We start from the raw sequence: 19537 nt of genomic DNA on the forward strand, positions 1-19537 counted from the left end.
CCAACCCCCTCACCTTCCAGTCCTCTCCTGGCCTTGCCCTGTGGGCTGTCCGCTAGAATGTGATGGAGAAATCCAGGGGATATATGCCATGCCCGCCTTAGTGTCCTCCCCACACCTCTACCGTTAACAGGCTGATCCAGGAGGGGTGGGAGCTGACCTCAGCAATCCTCTCCCAGAGGGAGGGACCTGACTCTGACGTGCCATGATTGGGTGGAATGGTGCTGGGAAGGGCTTCCTCCACGTCTCGGCTCACTACTCAGGAGCCCTAGACAATGGAGAAGGGACTAAGAGAGAGAGGGACAGGAACACCCACTCTAGAACGCTGGGGGATTCCCAGGATGTGAGGCTGGGGACTTTCTGAAAGTTTATTCTGCCCCCACCCGATTCCAGAGAGCCAGCAGCGCCCTCTGCTGACTCAGGGAAGGGGTGGAATGGAGCTGGAGCGAGAGGAAGGGAGTGGGCTCTGGGTGGAGAATGCAGGCCTCTTGAAGACCATCTTGTCACCTCGACTCAGCTCTGCCGCCCGGCCGGGCGCTCAGAGAGTAACTTCGGGCCGCTCATCCCTCCTTTGGCTCTCACACGTCTCCTCCGTTTCCCTGAGCCAGAGAGAACCAGGCGGCGCCGGATCCCGCTCTCCTACCCCGAGGTGGCCCCCTTCTGGCGGCGCCAGGAGGGCGCCAGGCACCCCGAGGTCCTGCCCTGGGCGTCCTCTCTTTGCGGGGGTGGGCGCTGTCTTACGGGCAGGGGCCACGTGGCCTCGACCGGGCTGGGGGCTCGGCCTTCCCCACGCGGGCCGGGTGACTCAGGCCGCAGCTGTTCCCGCGTCACATGAGGGAGGCTGGGGCCACTCGGCGGGGGAGGGGGCTGTGGCTGGAGTCGGGGCGGGGCCGCGCGCCGGGCGGGGCCAGAGCCGGGGGGCGCAGCTAGAGAGCCCCTGAGCCGCGGCAGGAGAGCAGCGCACAGCGTCGGGGAGCCCAGGTGAGGACGCGGGGCTCGCGCCGGCTTCCGCGTGGGGTGGGGAGGGGCTCGCCCCTGGCCTCCGAAGATCCGCCGCGCTCCTCGCCGCTCCCGAGGCCCTTGCAACTTTGCAAAGTTCCGGAGGCCCGGGCGGAGTGGGGGTGGGGGGGCGCCGGCCGCACTTCTGTTTGGCGGTGGTCAGAGCCCAGGGGAAAGGCCTGGGGGTCGGGCTGGGGCTGAGGACTGTTTCTCGTGACTAGTTAGGTGGGGAGGGGGTGTTTAACGCCTGGGGGCTGGAGGGTCGAGGGTGGGCGTCCGGCCCTGGCCCCCGCCGGCGCCCTGGGTTGGGTCCCGGGCCGCGGAGGCGGCGGGGCGGGGTCCGGGCTGGGCGGCGGGCGCCCCCACCCCTCTCCTGCGGGGAGAAGAGGGGGCTGGGAGACGTGGATCTGACCGCGGGTTTCCGGGTGGGAGGGGCCTGGAATGGGGGCCCCGCAGGGAAGGTCTCGAGGCCCGGCAGGGAGCTCGGAAGCCGAGATCCCCCTTCGACAGGTTCTGATCCCCCTGCCGTCCCCTCTGCCCCAGGCCAGGCAGCCATGGCGGTGGAAGGAGGAATGAAATGTGTCAAGTTCTTGCTCTACGTTCTTCTGTTGGCCTTTTGCGTGAGTGGGGAGCGGGGACGGTGAGGGCGCGCTGGCAGGGTGCGGGGAGACCTGGCTCCGGAGTGGTGAGGGCTGAGGGGCCAGGAATGAAGGCAGCTGGGGACCAGATGTGGAAGGAAAGCCCGGGAACGACCGAGGCCAGCGCGGCCGTCCTCTTCTCCAGCTTTCAGGAACCTCTGAGGCTGGTTTGGACCGACAATGGCGGGCCACCCTCCCCGTAACCCCTCCGGGCCCTTCCTGTCTGGTGACCCAGTCTCTTGTGATATGGGGCAGTGGGGCAACCAGCCAACCGCCTGATGCTATCGCCACCCTCCTCTCTCCCCCTCCACTCCGTCATTTCTTGCCATTCCCTCATCACCCCTGCCGGCTGCTTGGGGTGGGTAAGGGCTCTGCCCACCTCCATTGCTCCCGTCCTGGGCTCCTGGCTGGAGAGGCTACCGTTTGTCCAGGAAGGGGCAGGCTACTTTTACCCCCTTTTCCTCCTCCCTGGCCTAGTTGGCTTGAGGAACCCTAGTCACAGCTGATGAGGATGTGGTGGGCATTGGAGGATAGTGAGAGGGCAGTTCTGGGAGCCCTAGAGGCCCATAGGAAGCGGCTCAAAGGAAGCACTGCTCTTTGTTAGTGTTAAGCACTGCCCTGGGGTCAAGGCTTTCTGAGAACGTCTCTGTTTGCTTTTGGTGAGGAGCTTCTTGAAAGAAGGCGTGGTTCCTCCTGGTTGCCTTCTCCCAGAGAGCCTTGAACAATTTCCCAGCCCTCACTGTGGGGCAAGGATGCGTCCTCCTTCTCCCCCATAGTCAGAAGTTTCCTGGGGCTGTGAGAATCGGCCTCTATGGCGCAGGGTTCCGCCTGTGTCCTGGGTGCACCACCGTGAAGGGCTGATGGGTTGTGGGTCTTCTGAATCCTGACCTGCCCTCCTCCCAGGCCTTTGCAGTGGGGCTGATCGCTGTGGGCATAGGGGCCCAGCTTGTCCTGAATCAGACCATCACCCCGGGGACCACCCCTGGCTCCCTGTTGCCCGTGGTCATCATCGCAGTGGGTGCCTTCCTCTTCCTGGTGGCCTTTGTGGGCTGCTGCGGAGCCTGCAAGGAGAACTACTGTCTCATGATCACGGTGAGTGGGTACGGGCCAGCCTGGGTGCCTGGGACTGCGGAAGGGCATTTCTCTGGAGGGGGCTTGTCGGGGTGGGTGGGTGAGGGAAACCTTGGTGAACGTTCCCGAGACCGGCAGGCCCCTCTCACCCAGACTCCAAACGTGACTCCCGTCCTTTGCACCTGCAGTTTGCCATCTTCCTGTCCCTTATCATGCTGGTGGAGGTGGCTGCAGCCATTGCTGGCTATGTGTTTAGAGACAAGGTAAGCAAGGAGTAAAGGGAGGGCCTTGCCTCAGAGGCCTGGAGACTCTGGGACCCAGGTGCCCTGAATTCTGGCCTCAACAGTGCTCCTCCCTACTCCCAGGTGATATCAGAATTTAATAAGGATTTCCGGCAGCAGATGCAGAATTATCCCCAAAACAACCATACAGCATCGATCCTGGACAGTATGCAGGAAGACGTGAGTGGGGTTGCTGGGAGCAGGGGTAATGGGGGAAGGAGATTCTCATCTCTATGTTGAAGATGGAGGTTCACCTAACAGCCTTTTCCCCCATATCTTTCCGCAGTTTAAGTGCTGCGGGGCGGCTAACTACACAGACTGGGAGAAGATCCTGATGGTGGCCAAGCGAGTCCCTGACTCCTGCTGTGTCAATGTCACTCAGGGCTGTGGGATTAATTTCAACGTGAAGGATATCCATACTGAGGTAGGGAGGGGGCTGAGATAGTAGGGGACTTGGGGAAGCTGGGAAATGTTTCAGGAGGAAAGAGGGACCTGGGGTGGAGGTGGAGAGGGTTGGGGCTCTGGGAAGTTGGGCGTCAGGGGTGGGGAGGGAATTTGGGTATACTAGGGGTGGGGTTAAAGGTACAGAGGGTGGGGGAGAGACAGATGGTCCAAGGAAGGTGGGTGGGAAGTTTCTGATGGTGTCTTGTGTGCCTGCCACCCTTCAGGGCTGTGTGGAGAAGATCGGGGGCTGGCTGAGAGACAAACTGCTGGTGGTGGCTGCAGCAGCCCTGGGCATTGCCTTTGTGGAGGTGAGAGACGCCCTTGAGCATCTGGGATCTAGGGGCAGTGGGAGGGTGCTGAGCAGGAGGTGCTGGCCTGGGGAGGGGAGGCCTGGTGGTGTTTGGGGTCTCTTGGGTGGGCCCCGGGTACCTTACTTCCCTGACTCCTCTTCACCCCCATCTCTGTCTTTGCTTCTAGGTCCTGGGTATCGTCTTTGCCTGCTGCCTTGTGAAGAGCATCCGAAGTGGCTATGAGGTGATGTAGGGGGTCTAATCTCTTCAGCCCCCTCATCCAGGGGAGTGGGTAGTATACTCCAGGTTTTTCAATTAAACGGATTATTTTTTCAGACCGAAAAGAGAGAGAGTCTCAGTTTGTCTTAAAGAGTGATACTTTATCCCTTCCCCCTCCTCATCCATGTTCCTGTCCTCTGGAACCCCGTTCTGTTTGCACCTCTGGAAAGGCAGGCCTACTTTGGGGGGTGTGGAGGAAAGGAGGATTGTGCTGAAGGCGTTCGTTGGGCTGGCAGTGGAAGTGGGGATCCCGAGGTGGCTGAGGCCCACTGCCCTCCCTGTCTCCTAGTCTTGTGCTGCCAGGCTCAGTGCTGAAGTGTTCGTGAAGCCATTTCCCACGTCAAAGGGATTCTCTACCAAGGTCCTACCTGGGAGAGACCAGCCCACATCCGCTGTCGACATCTTCTCCCTGGCCTTCTGCCCACCTCTGAGGGCCCAGCAACTCCTTGCCACCCTGACCCTCAAGGGGGCCTGGCTCCTTTCAGGATGGTGACAAGTTGCTTTTATACCTGTGTGGCCAGTGTCTATCCTTCTTGACTTACGTTAGATAACAGAAGAATTTAAGAGGGTATTGGCTTTTTTCCCATGGAAACCACCCAGCTTGGCCTTGACCCCTCTTCATCACCTCCCCATGCCCCCCTTCCCACTCCAAACACTGAATTTCAACCTTACTCCAGGAAGAAAGGAAACATCCAACAGTGCCCTCTAGTGGCCACCCCTCCAGGTGCAGCTTCAAAGATGCCTTACAGATGCAAGACAATCCCCTTGCGCCCCCGAGTGGGTGCTGGTTGTTTTGCAGGTACTAAATGGGCCAGAGACCCTGGAGGATGTCAGCCTAGGTTAGTTAGGAGTTACATAGGGTCTTCCACTGGGCACCTTCATTTTTGCCCACCTACAGTGTTTTTTGTTTTGTTTTGAACAACACACATTTTAATTAATTAATTTTTGGCTGTGTTGGGTCTTCGTTGCTGTGCGTGGGCTTTCTCTATTTGCGGCGAGCGGGCGCTATTCTTCATTGCGGTGTGCGGGTTTCTCATCGTCGTGGCTTCTAGTGTTGCAGAGCACAGGCTCTAGGTGCCCGGGCTTCAGTAGTTGTGGCACGCGGGCTCAGTACTTGTGGCGCACGGGCTTAGTAGCTACGCAGCCTGTGCGATCTTCCCGGACCAGGGCTCGATCCCGTGTCCCCTGCACTGGCAGGCGGATTCTTAACCACTGCGCCACCAGGGAAGCCCCAATACACATTTATTGAGTGCCTGTTTTGTACCAAGCACCAGGCAGTGCCAGGGTGGGGGACAGAAATAAATCAAAGTCCTTGCCTTGAACGACAACCTCTTGCTGGAGGGCTGAGTTCAGTAGACCGCCTGAGCAGGCTTGGGAAGGACCCAGGTGAGCACAGCATCCACCAGGCTGGCTGGCAGGTAGGAGGCTGGCAGCCAGAGCAGCTTGGCATCCCAGCCTGGGCTGTAGCGGGTTCTGGGGTGACGGGCAGTCAGGGCATGCTCCAGGCACTTGCTCACCTTGGTCAGGTCCGGGTCACAGATCAGGTTCATGATGCGCTGCTGCACTCTCAGATCTGTGGCCCAGCGGACGGTTGTAATCAGTGTCCCTGTCCTGTTCCAGCCTACCTCAGGCCCTATCTCCTGGGGCCTGGGGCTTGCTGCCCAGTAGAGGTGAGAGGGGTCCTCAGTCCCCTCCCCAGTTTGGGGATTGGGCAGGTTGCACATGGCCTGGGTGTTCTATGGCACCCTCACCCCTTCCCTGACTGCTCTACCCACCTCCTCCCAGCAGGCTGGTGCAGGCCTGGCCTTTGTGGCACTCTCATTTCCCTTCATATGCCCCTGCGTGGGCCCATCACTCACATTTGGTGAGGAAGGTCTCCCCATAGAGGGCCTGTGTGGCTGGAGGCAGCCGTGCCCAGCAGGCCTGCAGGCTGTCCTCCAGACTTTCCAGGTTTGTCACGGGGGTTCGGAAGAAGCCAGGCTCCACGATAGAGACTCGTACCCCGAAAGGAGCCACGTCCCGCCTGGAGTGGGGGCAGAGGGAGGTTTCTGGGTTCTTGTCTTTATAGGGAGAGGACTTCAGGGACATGGGTAGGGAGGCTAAGATAGGAAAGCATCACAGGGTCAGTGGTCATGACAGGAAGGGATATCCCCGCTGCCCTGGGATGAGGGGCAAGTGGGGCAGAGGGAAGGAGGTATTTTTGAGGTTTGTTTTCCTTTGTATTCTCTTCTAGCATCTAGAGCAGGGACTTGCAAACTTCTTAAAGGGCCAGACAGTAAATATTTTCCACGTTGCAGATCTAAAAGTAATGATATTATGTAGCTACTTATATAACCATTTACACTGTCGCCATTTAAAAATGTAAAAGCCATTATTAGCTTGTAGGCCAGTGGCGGGATCTGGCCTGAGAACCACAATCTGCCAACTCCTGAACTGGAAGAACCACAGTCCCCAGATCCCAAAACACAGGGTTGAGCCCCAACGGCTGGATATGGAGGGTGTAGACTGGTGTTTGCTGGGGGAAGGCGGGAGTACTCGGCACAGACTGCAGAAGTCCAAGTATAAAGTACGTGTTCTGTGATGCTGATTGGAAAATTAAAAGACTGAGGCATAGGGACAAAAGTAGACATTGATGTCGTTTGCTGAGTGATGGTGACAGAGGAAGACTTCCTTCAGGAGGTGGGCCCAGCTTGGGGGAATCAAACTCTGCTCCTGTGTCATCCTTAAGTCTCCCTTGTGCTCTCATGGGACTTTGAACATTATTGTTTAAAGATGAGGGGCAGGAGAATGTAATGACCAGGGTCTGTAGGCAAGCAGACCTGGGCATACGTGGCAGTGCTCCCACTGTCATGTGGTCTTGGGGAACTTATGTTACCTAAGGGTGTTAACACCTACCCTTAAAGGATTTTTGGGAGAGTTGAATGAGACAGTGTTCAGTAGAGGTACTAGCTCATGGTAAGTAATAGTTGTTATTAGTAATAATAACATTAATAAGAATGAGAGCGGGCTTTTGGGGGCATTTTCTATGTGCCAGGCTCTGTTGGGGCCTCACATGTACCTCATTTTACTCACCCATGAGGCAGGCCTTCTCATCCTGATTTAACAGAGGAGGAACAAACTGGGGAAAAGAGAAGTAACTGACTAAGGTCACCAAGCTCACATGAGAGAAGGCTGGGATTTGAACCCACAAACTCGAGCCCTAAACTGTCTCTAAGTTTCCACCACGCCCTGCTTTCATCAGCTCTGCAGGGCAGACGCTAACCTGCTTGTTGAGTGGCTCCCCCCGGACTGGGAGCAGGGCCCTGCACCCCTCACCTCAGGCTGTCAGAGAACGCCTCCAGGCCAAACTTGGAGACACAGTAGCCCCCTCCATTGGCTGCCAGGCGGCCCAGCACACTGGTGATGTTGATCACCCGGCCCTGGGCCTGCCGCAGCAGGGGCAGCAGGGCGAGGGTGACCCCGATGGGACCCAGTGTGTTCACATTCAGCACCCGCTGGAAATCCTCCTGTGTCTGCCAAGGTGTGGGCCCGATGATGCCAGCCGTGCCGGCATTATTCACCAGACCAAAAAGCCCTGTGGGGAGGTGAGACAGGCACAGGGTAGGTGAGGCATTCCAATGGGCCCTCTCCTTTCCGGGAGGATCTGAGCCCTGCTCCTCCCCCGCAGTCCCTCTAGCTTCCCACAGCCCCTGCGAGTGCACACCTTATGCCCCGTTCCCGGTGGCCCCTTGCCATACTCACCTGCTTCCCCGACGTGTGTTTCCACCCACTTGGCTGCCTGCCGGACGCTCTGGGGATCTGTGACATCCAGCAGGGTGGTGTGGAGTCGGGAGGAGGCCACCCGCTCGAGGTCCTCTGCCCCTGAGGGGGTCAGGCAGCTGGCCAGGACTCGGAAGCCTCTCTGGTCCAGCCTCAGTGCCAGAAGCCGCCCAAAGCCCGAGTCACAGCCGGTGACAAAGACGAAAGCATCGCTGGCGGGCAGGCTCTGCCGGTCCCTGAGCAACCACAGTGCTGCCCAGAGCGAGACTCCAAGAAGCAGAGGCAGCCACATGGCCGGACCCCAAGTGACCTGCAGGTGGCAGCCGAAGCTGGGCAGGGAGACTTGTCTAGTTTACTCTGGCCCACCAGCCCTCGCCCCTCATATCTTCCCCCTAACTGGAAGTCTCTGGTTTGAGCAGTCTGAGACTCGCAAACTACAGTTCATCTAAGTAAAGCGAAGATCTGGGCAGACCCTGTATCTGTGGGTAACTTAACTAAAACCAGATGAGCTGGGTCCTGTGTGCAGACCCGCCACACAGGAGCAGAGGGATCTTGTTATCACCTCTTACCTCCTGCTAAACCAGCTGGGCCTTATTTTTGGAGACACATACGGAGCCCCTGCATTTTAGTCCTGCTGGCTCCAAGCTTACTGTGTGAGGCCGAGCACCTCACTGTGTCTCGGAACCTGTTTTCTCATCTACCAAGTGGGACTAACACCCAGCACACCCACCTGGGAACCGCGGGGGATCAAAAGGGATAAAGTGTGAGGAGGCGCATGAAAAGCTTTAGGCTTTGAGTTATCAATACATGAACATCTTGCCAGTCTTCTCGTAGCCCCCGAGCTCCCAGTACCCTGCTTACCTTCTCAGGGGAAAGCTAGCAGGCACTACAACACCTGAAGTTTCTTCTTTTGCTTTGCTTGAGAAACTTTGCTCCAGGGCTTCCCAGGCTCCCACTAGCTACCACTGAGGCCAAAGTCCGAGGCAGGTGGACTGGGTGCCAGAAGTATTAAGTGCATGTGGGGCGGGGTGGGGGAGGAGGAGCCAGGGAGGCTGAGGCCTGTGGGTTGAAGCCAGGGCTTGCTACAGGCCAGAAGCGCCCAGTGCCCTGCTTGGCTCTCTTTTCCAGTGGGGCTTCCTGACCACCTCTGTCACAGATTCTTTTCTTTTTCTTTTTTTTTCTAAATTTTTGAATTCCACAAGGCTTAGTCGTTTTTTTTTTTTTTTGCGGTACGCGGGCCTCTCACTGTTGTGGCCTCTCCCGTTGTGGAGCACAGGCTCCAGACGCGCAGGCTCAGGGGCCATGGCCCAGGGGCCCAGCCGCTCCGCGGCATGTGGGATCTTCCCGGACCAAGGCACGAACCCGTGTCCTGCAGGTGGACTCTCAACCACTGCGCCACCAGGGAAGCCCCATTTTTTTGTTGTTGTTTTTTGTTCTTTTTTTTAATTTATTTTTTGGCTGCGTCGGGTCTTCATTGCTGTGTGCAGGCTTTCTCTAGTTGCGGCGAGCGGGGGCTACTCTTTGTTGCGGTGCGCGGGCTTCTCATTGCAGTGGTTTCCCTTGTTGCAGAGCACGGGCTCTCGGTGCCCGGGCTTCAGTAGTTGCAGCTCGCAGGCTCTAGAGCGCAGGCTCAGTAGTTGTCGCCCACGGGCTTAGTAGCTCCGCAGCATGTGGGATCTTCCTGGACCAGGGCTCGAACCCGTGTCCCCTGCATTGGCAGGCGGATTCTTAACCGCTGCGCCACAAGGGAAGTCCTGTCACAGATTCTGAAGAGGAGGGATCTATCAAGGATGGCAGCTGCCCCTCTCTGTTGGTGACCTTGGACCTGTCACTCCTCCCCCTTCCCTGCCCTGAAGTGCTCCCATGCCCAAGAATTAATCTCCCAACTGGTCCAGACTCATGACACTGCTTAGCACCAGGCTGGGAGAGGCCGTGAGCACGTGGAGAGGCAGAGAGCCAGAGCTGGACCAGGCCTGCTCCCTATCTTGTTTCTCCTCTGCGGGAAATGGAGGTCCTGGGTTAGGAAGCTTGGGACAGGGCCCCCTGCCCTTCTCTGGGGAGGGGTGGGAAACTCCCACCCTCTGCTTACCCAACAGTACCTGCATCAGGTACCAGGCCCAAGGAGGAGAAGAGAGTTGAGCTTGTAAGAGGAAGCTAGTTCCAGCCTCTACCCAAAAGGTACCATTGCTCAGAGGAAGAGTCTTCGAACCTTCCATTCCTACCGCCCACACTGAGCTAGTAGCTCCTTGAGACACACACAGAGAAATGGAGGCTTGTGTTTTATTCATGGCCTGTCACCCTCCTTCCTGCCCACCTGGGGGAGGTAGGAGGAATGGGGGAGGGGAGGGCAGTGGGGCTAGGAGGGGGCCGACTGCAGCTGCCCTTTGTAGACGTACTCCAGCGCGGTGGCAATGGTGCGCATGTCCAGCTCGATGCTCCGAGCCCAGTTCTCCACATCCCCGATTTCCTGGAAGGTGGTGATGGGGTGCGGAGTCCGGGAGTCAGGGTGGGTGGGGTGTGGCTCTAGGGGATGGATGGGGGTACTTTCATTCCATCCCCTACAAAGGGCTTCGTGTGGACCCACCAGCTGCTTTTACTTCTCTAGCTTCTGTGACACTGGGGCCATAGATTTCTGGGGTTTCTGGGACGATCCCCACTTCCTCCTCAACCCCAGGCCTGAGGTGACCGCCCTGGAGGCAGCCAGTGGGGGCGCAGGATGTGGCTGGAGACGTAGGGAGCGTGGCCTACCTTGAGCGCCTGGTTGAAGTTCTCCACCATCCCGATCCACTGGCCTGTCTGCTTGGCAAACTGGGCAGCCTGGACCTGTAGGGTCTTCACCTCGTGGTCCAGCTTTCTCTGGTTCATGTAGGCCTGGGCCACGCTAGAGGTTGCAGGAGGAAGGAGGTCAACTCGCCCAGCTGGTGGGGAGTGGTCTCCAGAACTGATACCCCACTGCCAGAGTGGGAGGCCGGTCAGGAGTCAGGCTGGAGAAAACCGTGTGATTTTGGCCATTCCTGGATGTGAGGCAAATGACTACGATGTACATGCAAATGAGCCCGGTCCCTTCCTTCCATTCCCAGGATTCCCAGGAGAGCCTAGCCGGGAGCTGACCAGAAACATACCATTTCCTACCCCCAGAGGAGTTCTTGAAGCTGGGTGAGAAAAGGGAGGGTTAACCTGGTGGGGCTGAGGGGTATCACTGAGGAAGAAGCTGGGAGGGAAAAGGGGGCGTGGGGAAGCTTGGGAAATCCAGCGGCAGGGACACATCTGGCAATGATTGGAAGGCCAGAGATCCGTGCGAGAAGTTGGGAAGGGAAATTGGGCTCCTCCCTGAATCTAGGGTGGGATGGGAGAGCAACCCCCTCCCCAGGAACTCAGGGTCAAGGGAAGATATCCCAAGGGCTGCTTCTTGGCTCTCTCTCCCAGTCCTCCTCTCGCCCACACAGATGAACGAACACACACACACTCTCTCTCTCTCTTCCTTCTGCTCTAGGCAACTGGTTTTCTATTCTCCTCGATCATGGTTGTCTGCAGTTACATTACTGCCCCAAGGCTGGTATCCCCGCCCCCCGCTCACTCCCCCCCCACCCCGCAATAACTGTTCCCCCTTGCTGGCTGATGAATCTTTCATTCCCCACCCCAAAGCTCTGGGTCAGCTGAGAGACTCCACATCCGCTGCCCCCACCCACTGGAATCTGTGGGGACTGGAGGGGACAAGGGGATGGGGCGGGGGGGGGTGTCTAGAGAGTGGGAAGGACACCTGACAGGGGCTGAGATAGACTGAGCCTTTGTTTTCCTTTCTGGGGAATGAGAGGAGCCGTGGGCAGCAACACAAAACCCTTTCTAATCTGGCTTTGGCTTAGCTGCCCTCTAAGCTGAAAGTGGGGTGGCCCCTAGCAAAGGAAGAGAAGCAGGAGAAGCCTGGGCCAACCACAGAGCAGAGCCCAGGAGGCGCCAATGTGGGAGGGAGGGAAGCCACAGACCCTGTCCCTTCTCTCTGGGGGACAGCTGGGTCACAGTACGGAGTGTTGGAGGAGCTGAAACAGTCATAGCAGGGTGCTCCCAATGCTTCAAGATTCCCCTGGGAGTTCCTGAAATCCTTATTTTCCCTGTTGACCTCTTGCTTTCTCTCATTCACACTGCGTGGAGGGAGAGGCCTGGAGGGAAGGGAGATCAGAGGCCCCAACCACAGCCTTCTCTCCCTTTAATCTTCCCGAGATGAGCAATGAAGGTGACAGTTCCTGCCTGGCTCACTTAGGTGACTCAGCCTCTGACTTCACAGCCAAGCTATTCGACTTGCCCTGGGGTGGAAGGCATCATACTGCCTCCTTTCTCCCAACAGATGGCCTGGCTATCAGATCATCATCTCTCCACTTTTCTGGGTCACTCAGGGTCAAGAGACAATGCTCTTTGCTCCTTCCCAAGTCACTGGTCATTACTGGCATCCTCACTTAGGACCAAGGCAAGGGGTGGTCTCTGGAGACCCAGAAGGAAGGGAAGTGACAGCCTGGCTCTAAGGTGGCTCCTGGCATAGGTTCTGCCCTCACCCTCACCAGCTGTGCCATCTCTTTCCTGCCAGCTGCTCTCCAGGTCTGCCAGAGGGTGGGAGGTGGAGAAGGAGGGGCTGGGAAGCTGTGGTGAAGGACGGTGCTCTCCCTCCTGCTGGAAGTGACAGCTGCACTTGGACGGGTGAAGAGAGGTGGCCAGACGGCATCACGTTGTGAGCACCAGGGAAGTTATTGTTGGGAAGGGGAAATCTGGCTGCTTTTCCAACCACCGCAGCTGTTCCTCTCTGCCCTTGTTAGGGGTCAGAGCTGGCTCAAGCCTCTCTCCATAAAAGTTAAGCTGGGTGGGAGGAGGATAGGGGAATGAGCAGAACATCTCATCTCCTCAAGAGCAGTCTGAGGGCTAGACCTTGCCAGTGCCTAAACTTGGGGGGGGCGGGGTTGGTGTTGATGGGAAGAGGTTCATACCCCACATTGAGGTGATCCACCAAAGCTTCTGTCAGGCAGGTCGCTGCAGTGATAGCCTCTCGCCTCCTCTTCTCTGGGTGGAGGGGGAAAAGGGATTAGAATGGAGGCTTGGTTTTTTGAGGGGTGGTGCTTAAGGTTCCCCCACCCATTCATTACTATTCTGCTAGTTGTGGGAACATTTCAACTAATCTCAGAGTGCCAGAGCTGAAAGGACCTTGCAAAACATAAAGGCAAGCCCTTTCATTTTAGCGGTGAGGAAACTGGTACCCTGAGAAGGGAAGCAATTCGCCCGGGGACGCTAACGAGTCTGTGGCAGCGCCCAGGACTCCAGCCTCTCAGGCACGCTTTTCCCCATGTCTTGGCTTTAGGATTGGTAACTCCGGGATTCCCAGCCCGGATTCAGGAAACAAGGGCCCCACCCCCATTTCGGTGGTTTCAGGCCTCCAAGAATCCCAGCTCTGCTGGGTCCCCAACACCCGCTTCCTTTCAGGAGCTTTCCTTCCCACTTCCAGGATGAGCGGCTCCGTGGACCAATCGGCACAGCGTTCCGTGACAGAGGGCGGGGCTAGGATGCCGCGGAGACAGCGTGGGGGGCGTTGCCGTGGGGGACTGGAGCGCTGCTACAGACCAGGGCCCGTTGGCAAGAGAACGGAGCTCCCCAAAAAGCTCCTCTAATTCCCTCTCCCACATGCCTGTGCCCACTGGCCTGCGCCTTTCCTTGGATTTGGGCCGTTACTCAAGGTCCAGGCTCCGGGCTGAGGCTAGGCCGCGGCGGGAGAGAAAACGGCGGACTGGATATTTGGCTCACCCTGCAGCTCCTTGCGTTCATTCTGCTTGGCCTGGTGTTCTTTCAGCAGGCGGGACAGCATGGTCGCGGCGGGCTGGGGGCAGGGCGCGCCCGGCCCCCTCCGGCTCCCGGAACTGGAACGAGCTGCTCGGCTCCCGCTGGGCCCGGGGTCACGTGACTGCAGTGTCACGTGAGGCCCGGAACCGCCCTCCTTTTGAGACTTGGGGTGGTAGGTAATGAGGATCTTGGCTGGGAAGGGAGGGGATAGTAGGGCCAGGTGAGCTCTTGTCTTTATTGGGAGCTCACTTTTGGTGAGTGTGGGAATGTGGGTTTCGTACCCACATTGCAGAACCAGTTTTTAATCTCCTCTGGATCTCAGGCTCCCAGGAGGGTGGTTGTTGCCAGGCTGTCCATCACGGTTCGGTTGTTGCGGGAGCAGAGGCTCCCAGGACTCATTGAAATTCTTTGCCTTCTCTGGCCGTTCCCTCCTGGCAGCTCTGGTCGGTTTTCAGTTGATCCTCAGCTCCTCCCTCTAGGGGGGGGAATGCTTTCCTCTCTCTTCCAGCTCGCTCTCTTCTCACCACCCCACCAAAGTCCCTCAGCTCTGGCTGCTCATTGTCCAGAAGAAACATTTTAGGCCCTTCCAGCGGCCTCCTAGGGAGCTTTGCTAATTTGGCTGGCTATGTGTGATGAATGTGCAATTCCATCTCTGTCCTTTTGTGGTCAGGGAATGCAAACCCATTTATTTCAGTCTTACCAGTAGAATAAGCTGCTGCCAAAGTAAAAGGTAAATTATATAATACCTCTCTGAACTAAAGAGAAATGCTTCTGGGATTAACCCCAACAAGAAAAAATTATAAACATCAGCAACATATTCTTGCTATTACAACATTCTCTCTTGGTGTACTGTGCACTGACATGCCGGGTGACTTTGGGCAAGTTGCTTATCCACTCCAGGTGTTGGTTTTCTCCTTAGGAAAATTAGAAGATCGGATTAAATCAGTGGTTCTCAGCCCTGTCTATACATTAGAATCATCTGGGGAAGTTTTAAAAAATATGCCTTGGTCGAAGACCAATTAACTAGATCTCTGAGGGTGGAGGCCTGGTATAATTATTTTTTAAAAAGTTGTTCAGGTGATTCTGATTTTTTGTTTTTTTGTTTTTGGTATGCGGGCCTCTCACTGTTGTGGCCTCTCCCGTTGCGGAGCACAGGCTCTGGACGCACAGGCTCAGCATCCATGGCTCACGGGCCCAGCTGCTCCGCGGCATGTGGGATCTTACCGGACCGGGGCACGAACCTGCGTCCCCTGCATCGGCAGGCGGATTCTCAACCGCTGCGCCACCAGGGAAGCCCAGGTGATTCTTTTTTTAAAAAAAATTAATTAATTTTTTGGGCTGTGTTGGGTCTTCGTTGCTGCTCGCCGCGGGCTTTCTCTAGTTACTATGAGCGGGGGCTACTGTTCGTTCTGGTGTGCAGGCTTCTCATTTTGTTGGCTTCTCTTGTTGTGGAGCACAGGCTCTAGGTGCGCGGGCTTCAGTAGTTGTGGCTCGCGGGCTCTAGAGCACAGGCTCAGTAGTTGTGGTGCGCGGACCTAGTTGCTCCGTGGCATGTGGGATCTTCCTGGACCAGGGCTCGAACCTGTGTCCCCCCCCTGCATTAGCAGGCGGATTCTTAACCACTGCGCCACCAGGGAAGCCCTGTTCAGGTGATTCTAGTGTGCATCCAAGGTTGAGAATCACTGCACTAAACCATATCTAAGGCTATTTCCAACTTTGGCATTCTCTCACTTTGTGATTCAGTTACATAGTTGGAAATTGACTTTATTATATCTACTTGCAGGGGGAGGAGAAATGGATGCTGATTGATTTATTTATTTATCTCTGGCTGCGTTGGCTCTGAGTTGCTGCGCGCAGGCTTTCTCTAGTTGCTGTGCGCAGGGGCTACTTTTCGTTGCGTTACGTGGGCTTCTCATCGCGGTGGCTTCTCTTGTTGAGCACGGGATCTAGGCATGCTGGCTTTAGTAGTTGTGGCTCGTGGGCTAAGAGCGCAGGCTCAGTAGTTGTGGCACACGGGCTTAGTTGCTCCACGGCATGTGGGATCTTCCCGGACCAGGGCTCGAACCCGTGTCCCCTGCATTGGCAGGCTTCTTAACCACTGCTCCACCAGGGAAGTCCCGTTGATTGGTTTAGAATAGAACATTCTTGAATTTTCTGAGTCAGAGCTGAAGATTACTGATTAGTTCACTCAACTCTTTGCAGACTAGCATCTTAAATCCCGGGATGTGTACAAGTGTCAAAGGATTAGTGAGTTGAAATGGTTAAGTGGCAGCATAAAGCAGAACATTAAGTGCCAAAATAAAAACTCTGAATAAAAAGTGTTGGATACTGTGTGTATGTGTTTTTGCTTATATGTGTACTTCTTTAACAACATATCCTGAGTGCTTACCATGTGTGAATCACTTTACGTGTATTATTTCATTCCTAGAACAATCATGTGAAGTATAATAACTGTCATCCCCAGTTTGCAGAGGAAGAATCTGCAGTACAGAGCAGTGCAGTAATAGAGTTCATAAGTGATCTAGCTAGGATACAGATCTGGGCTATCTGAGGCCAGAGCTTGAGTGTAACCACTGTACTATACTATAGAAACCATGGGAGAGAACCCAGGAGGGGGAGGCCCAGAAGCACTTTTGGGGACGGCCCCATGTCTCTTGTCATTATATCTCTCTATGCTTGTGGGGCATCAGTTGGAGGGAATCCTGGTAGTGGGGGGAGTGTTTGGGAAGAGGCTCCGCTCCAGAGAGGAGCTGATCAATAGAAGCGGGAAGAGTGAGAGCATTGCAGGGCAGCCTGGCCCAGTCCTCCCCCACTCTGGCTTTCGCTTCCAACCGCAGTGAGCCAGCAAAACAGAGGCAGACTGGAAGATGCCTGGTGCCTCACTCGCAAAGCTGGGAAAGAAAGGCAGGGGTTGGCCGGCGTGCCAGAGAATGGTGACAAGCGGATCGTGAAACAGAGGGCAGGGGCTAACGAGGGAGGGTTGGTGTTGGGGGTTTCAGTGGTGAGTCTGTACTGTTAAGATCAGGATGACTCATGGAGAGTGCCAGGCTCATCCTGTATTACCCTCACCCCATTGGTACAACTGCCTGACATTTTCACAACGGTATAGAGGCTGCCAGGACTCTGCGGACATCAGCCCCGCCCTTCTCTCCCACACACTGGCTGTTCCTTTGCCCTAGAGCTGGGCAGAGGACATGGGTGCCTGTATCTGGGGACTCCAGTTGATCTCTCCAGGGTCATCCTCCACCTACTCTTTTTCTGGGCCCTTGTTGCTCACTGTCTAACCTCAGTGTCTACTGTGGTCGAAACTCAGCTCCACCTGCCTTTGGTAGAGGTGGACACTGGCTGCATGAGTATCTGGAGAATGACTCTTGAAATTTGAAATCTCTTTCTGCCCACCTCTGCTTACAATTTCCCACTCAGATTACTTTTCTCTTAGAATAAATGAATGCAACTCTATACTCTTTTCGTCCACTCATTTCCCTGTTCTTTTGAGGTGTCTTTCAGATAGCTTTAATTAGCAAGCTCCAAGCTGACTAGCCGGGCCAAGCCTTAGGGCCAGATGCTGCTGAGCTGTTAGGAGTTGGGTGAGGACTGAGGGAGGACATGGTGTGAGTGCAGAAGGCTTCTCATACTGGGAAATCTGGCTGGGCTTCAAGAGGGGGCCGTTGGTGTTGTGGCCAAGTTCCAAATGTTGGCCTGAAGCCAGTGCTCAAAGAAAAAGGGCCCTCAAGACAGTCTAAATGGCTCACTGTGGGAAGTGACCTCACAGTCCTTCTCCCCAAGACGCAAGGGGTTTCCCTGGGATCCTCAAAGACCAGAGCGGTCAAGTTGTTTCCCCGCTGACTGTCCTCAATCACGTTTATATTCTTTCTCTCCCAGTCGCTCCCATAGTTCGAACTTTGGTTCCAGCCAGAATTCAGAGGCTAGCAGGAGGATTCCAGTGCTGGAGAGGTGGGTGGGGTGAGAAAGTCCTCATGTATGTTGGGGAGGAAGAGGCTGACCCTGGGACATATGCTCCAAGGCTCTGCTGCCAGATGAGGTATAGGGAGAAGTTAACCCTGCAGTGTGTGTCCTGGAAGTGTCTGCTCCTAAGCTAGAGACAGCAGCTGGGAAATGTGTGATCTGGGGGAGGTGAAAAACAGGGATCCCTGTCAGAGGGGAAGAGGGCTGTTAGAGGGGGAGGGGCTGCCAGACAAGGGCCAAAGTCTTTGCTGGGTCTGGAATCCATCAATGTTTAAAATGTTTTGAAATTATTTTGAAATAGTTGTAGACTCAGAGGAAGCTGCAAAAAAAAATAGTGCGTGAAATCCTGTGTACCCCTTCACCCAGCTTCCCCCAGAGGCGGCATCTTATATGACTGTAGCACAGTAGCAAAACCAGGACGCTGACATAGGTACAATACTGTTAACTAGCCTACAAGCCTTATTCAAGTTTCCCCAGTTTTTTTTTTTAACATGCATTCATTTGTGTGTGTGCATAGTTCTATGCAATCTTATCCCACGGATAGGTTTGATAACCACCACCAAAATCAAGAGACAGAGCTCTTCATCCCCAGGAAGGAACTCCCTATGCTATCCTTTTATATTCACACCTCCACCTCCCCCATCCCTGTACCCCGGCAATCACCAATCTGTTCTTCATCTCCACAGTTTTGTTATATTAGTGGAAACACATAGTATCAGCATTGGTGTTTGTTTTTTTTCTTTTGCCGTGCCGCAGGGCTTGTGGGATCTTAGCTTCCCGACCAGGGATCAAACCCGCGCCCACCGCAGTAAAAGTGCGCGGGGTTCTAACCACTGGACCACCAGGGAATTCCCAGCATTGGTTTTAGTTTAATGAATTCCTGAACTTTGAACTCAAATACAAAAGTTCTCTGGCAGGTTGTTTATTCGAATATTAAGCTTGTTCCATTCTCTGGATTCCTCCGGCTTCTTCATTCCCCCTTAACCTGAAATACTGCTCCCCACTCCAACAATCTGGTTTCATTTCTCCTTTAGGGAAAATCTACACATCTACATTTACTAGGCTGGTCTGGGGCCGGTCTGGGAAAGGGAACCGCCCTCCCTTTCTCGGCTATTTATAGCCAGGCTAATTTTGGGTGGCCTGTCTCTCTCTCTTCTTTCCTGCTCCTTCCTCCTGTGGCGGGTGAGGTGACTTCTCAAATATTTGGGCAGAGGAGGTCAGAAGCAGATTCTTGGCGTCTGATTTCAGTCTCGGATTTAGCAGGAGCCAGTGGAATAGAGATGCAGGGAGGCAAGGATTGCAGGTGCAGAGAGAGAGGCAGCTGGGGCTCTGAAGGCATTTTGACCCCGGTCGGATGTTTGGGCTGAGAGTCAGGAGTCTGGGTTCTCTCCTGATTTTACTCCTCTGCATTCTCCTAGCAGCTCTTCTCCATCGTCTGGGCTCTGAGATAGAAAAGGAATGGAGAGCGCATACCTGGGGGATGATAAAAGTAGGATCTAGGGGCCAGCCTGCTGAATTACCTGGACAGCACCTGTTTAGAGGTGTGCTGGTCCCCTGGAGGGGATGGCCACAAGTGTAGTGTTGCAAAAATGGAAGCCCAAACTTTCAAATGTGTAGAAACTTACACAGGGCAAGGATTGTCCCACTGGGCAGCAGAGTGAGAGCCTATTTAAAAAATTAAAAAAAAAATTTAAGTATAATCCTGGAAAAAGAAGTAAGAGAGGCAAAGGGAACATGGGAAAAGGAATTAGGGAGAACACATATTGGAGCTTTGAAGACAGGGAGGGAGAACAGAGAGTCTTAAGGATATGATAGTGTTTGGGGGGCAAAGGAAATACTAGAGACATTGAGAAATAGTCTAGAAAGATTCCAAGTGACAGAGACAAGAAGGGGGATAAAGACAGAGCTGGGGATGAGACAAAACCAGAGGGTGAGAGAGAGAAGGGAGAAAAATGGAAAGATGGGTATACCCAAGACCAACACCCAGTAAGAAAGT

At 55.3% G+C, this 19537-nt stretch overlaps 4 protein-coding genes across 6 annotated transcripts in view; 2 read left to right on the plus strand and 2 right to left on the minus strand.

Annotated features, from left to right (window-relative positions):
* Window positions 1-420: 420 nt before the first annotated feature.
* Window positions 421-4064, plus strand: CD63 (CD63 molecule). The gene is made up of 8 exons (XM_030866725.3): window positions 421-978; window positions 1540-1616; window positions 2538-2726; window positions 2894-2968; window positions 3071-3166; window positions 3273-3410; window positions 3655-3738; window positions 3908-4064. Exons 2-8 carry the CDS (start codon window positions 1551-1553, stop codon window positions 3971-3973), a joined length of 714 nt encoding a protein of 237 aa, XP_030722585.1. The 5' UTR covers window positions 421-978; window positions 1540-1550; the 3' UTR covers window positions 3974-4064.
* A 1169-nt stretch (window positions 4065-5233) lies between these two features.
* On the minus strand, window positions 5234-9880 carry RDH5 (retinol dehydrogenase 5). Of its 2 annotated transcripts, none has more exons than XM_030866728.2 (5): window positions 8620-9880; window positions 7741-8068; window positions 7315-7573; window positions 5859-6022; window positions 5234-5572 (listed from the first exon to the last, which is right to left on the minus strand). In XM_030866728.2, the coding sequence occupies exons 2-5, from the start codon at window positions 8048-8050 to the stop codon at window positions 5349-5351; spliced, it is 957 nt and encodes a 318-aa protein (XP_030722588.1). In that variant the 5' UTR covers window positions 8051-8068; window positions 8620-9880; the 3' UTR covers window positions 5234-5348. The 2 variants fall into 2 exon arrangements, with proteins under 2 accessions (XP_030722588.1, XP_030722587.1); XM_030866727.2 differs by having other exon boundaries at window positions 7741-8087.
* A 144-nt stretch (window positions 9881-10024) lies between these two features.
* Window positions 10025-13717, minus strand: BLOC1S1 (biogenesis of lysosomal organelles complex 1 subunit 1). Its single transcript, XM_030866729.3, has 4 exons — window positions 13540-13717; window positions 12732-12804; window positions 10507-10639; window positions 10025-10225 (listed from the first exon to the last, which is right to left on the minus strand). The coding sequence occupies exons 1-4, from the start codon at window positions 13598-13600 to the stop codon at window positions 10115-10117; spliced, it is 378 nt and encodes a 125-aa protein (XP_030722589.1). The 5' UTR covers window positions 13601-13717; the 3' UTR covers window positions 10025-10114.
* The window catches only part of ITGA7 (integrin subunit alpha 7), a 31874-nt gene continuing 25674 nt past the window's right edge, over window positions 13338-19537 (plus strand). Inside the window, exons 1-2 of one of the 2 annotated variants that reach the window (XM_060306854.1) lie at window positions 13338-13747; window positions 14731-14874. In XM_060306854.1, coding sequence (XP_060162837.1) covers window positions 14786-14874 — 89 coding nt within the window. In that variant the 5' untranslated portion in view covers window positions 13338-13747; window positions 14731-14785. Of the gene's footprint in view, window positions 14875-19537 lie in introns of both variants that reach the window. The other variant, XM_060306853.1, reaches the window with a different exon arrangement.

Source organism: Globicephala melas, chromosome 10 (genome assembly GCF_963455315.2).
Source record: "Globicephala melas chromosome 10, mGloMel1.2, whole genome shotgun sequence".
Lineage (NCBI taxonomy): Eukaryota > Metazoa > Chordata > Mammalia > Artiodactyla > Delphinidae > Globicephala > Globicephala melas.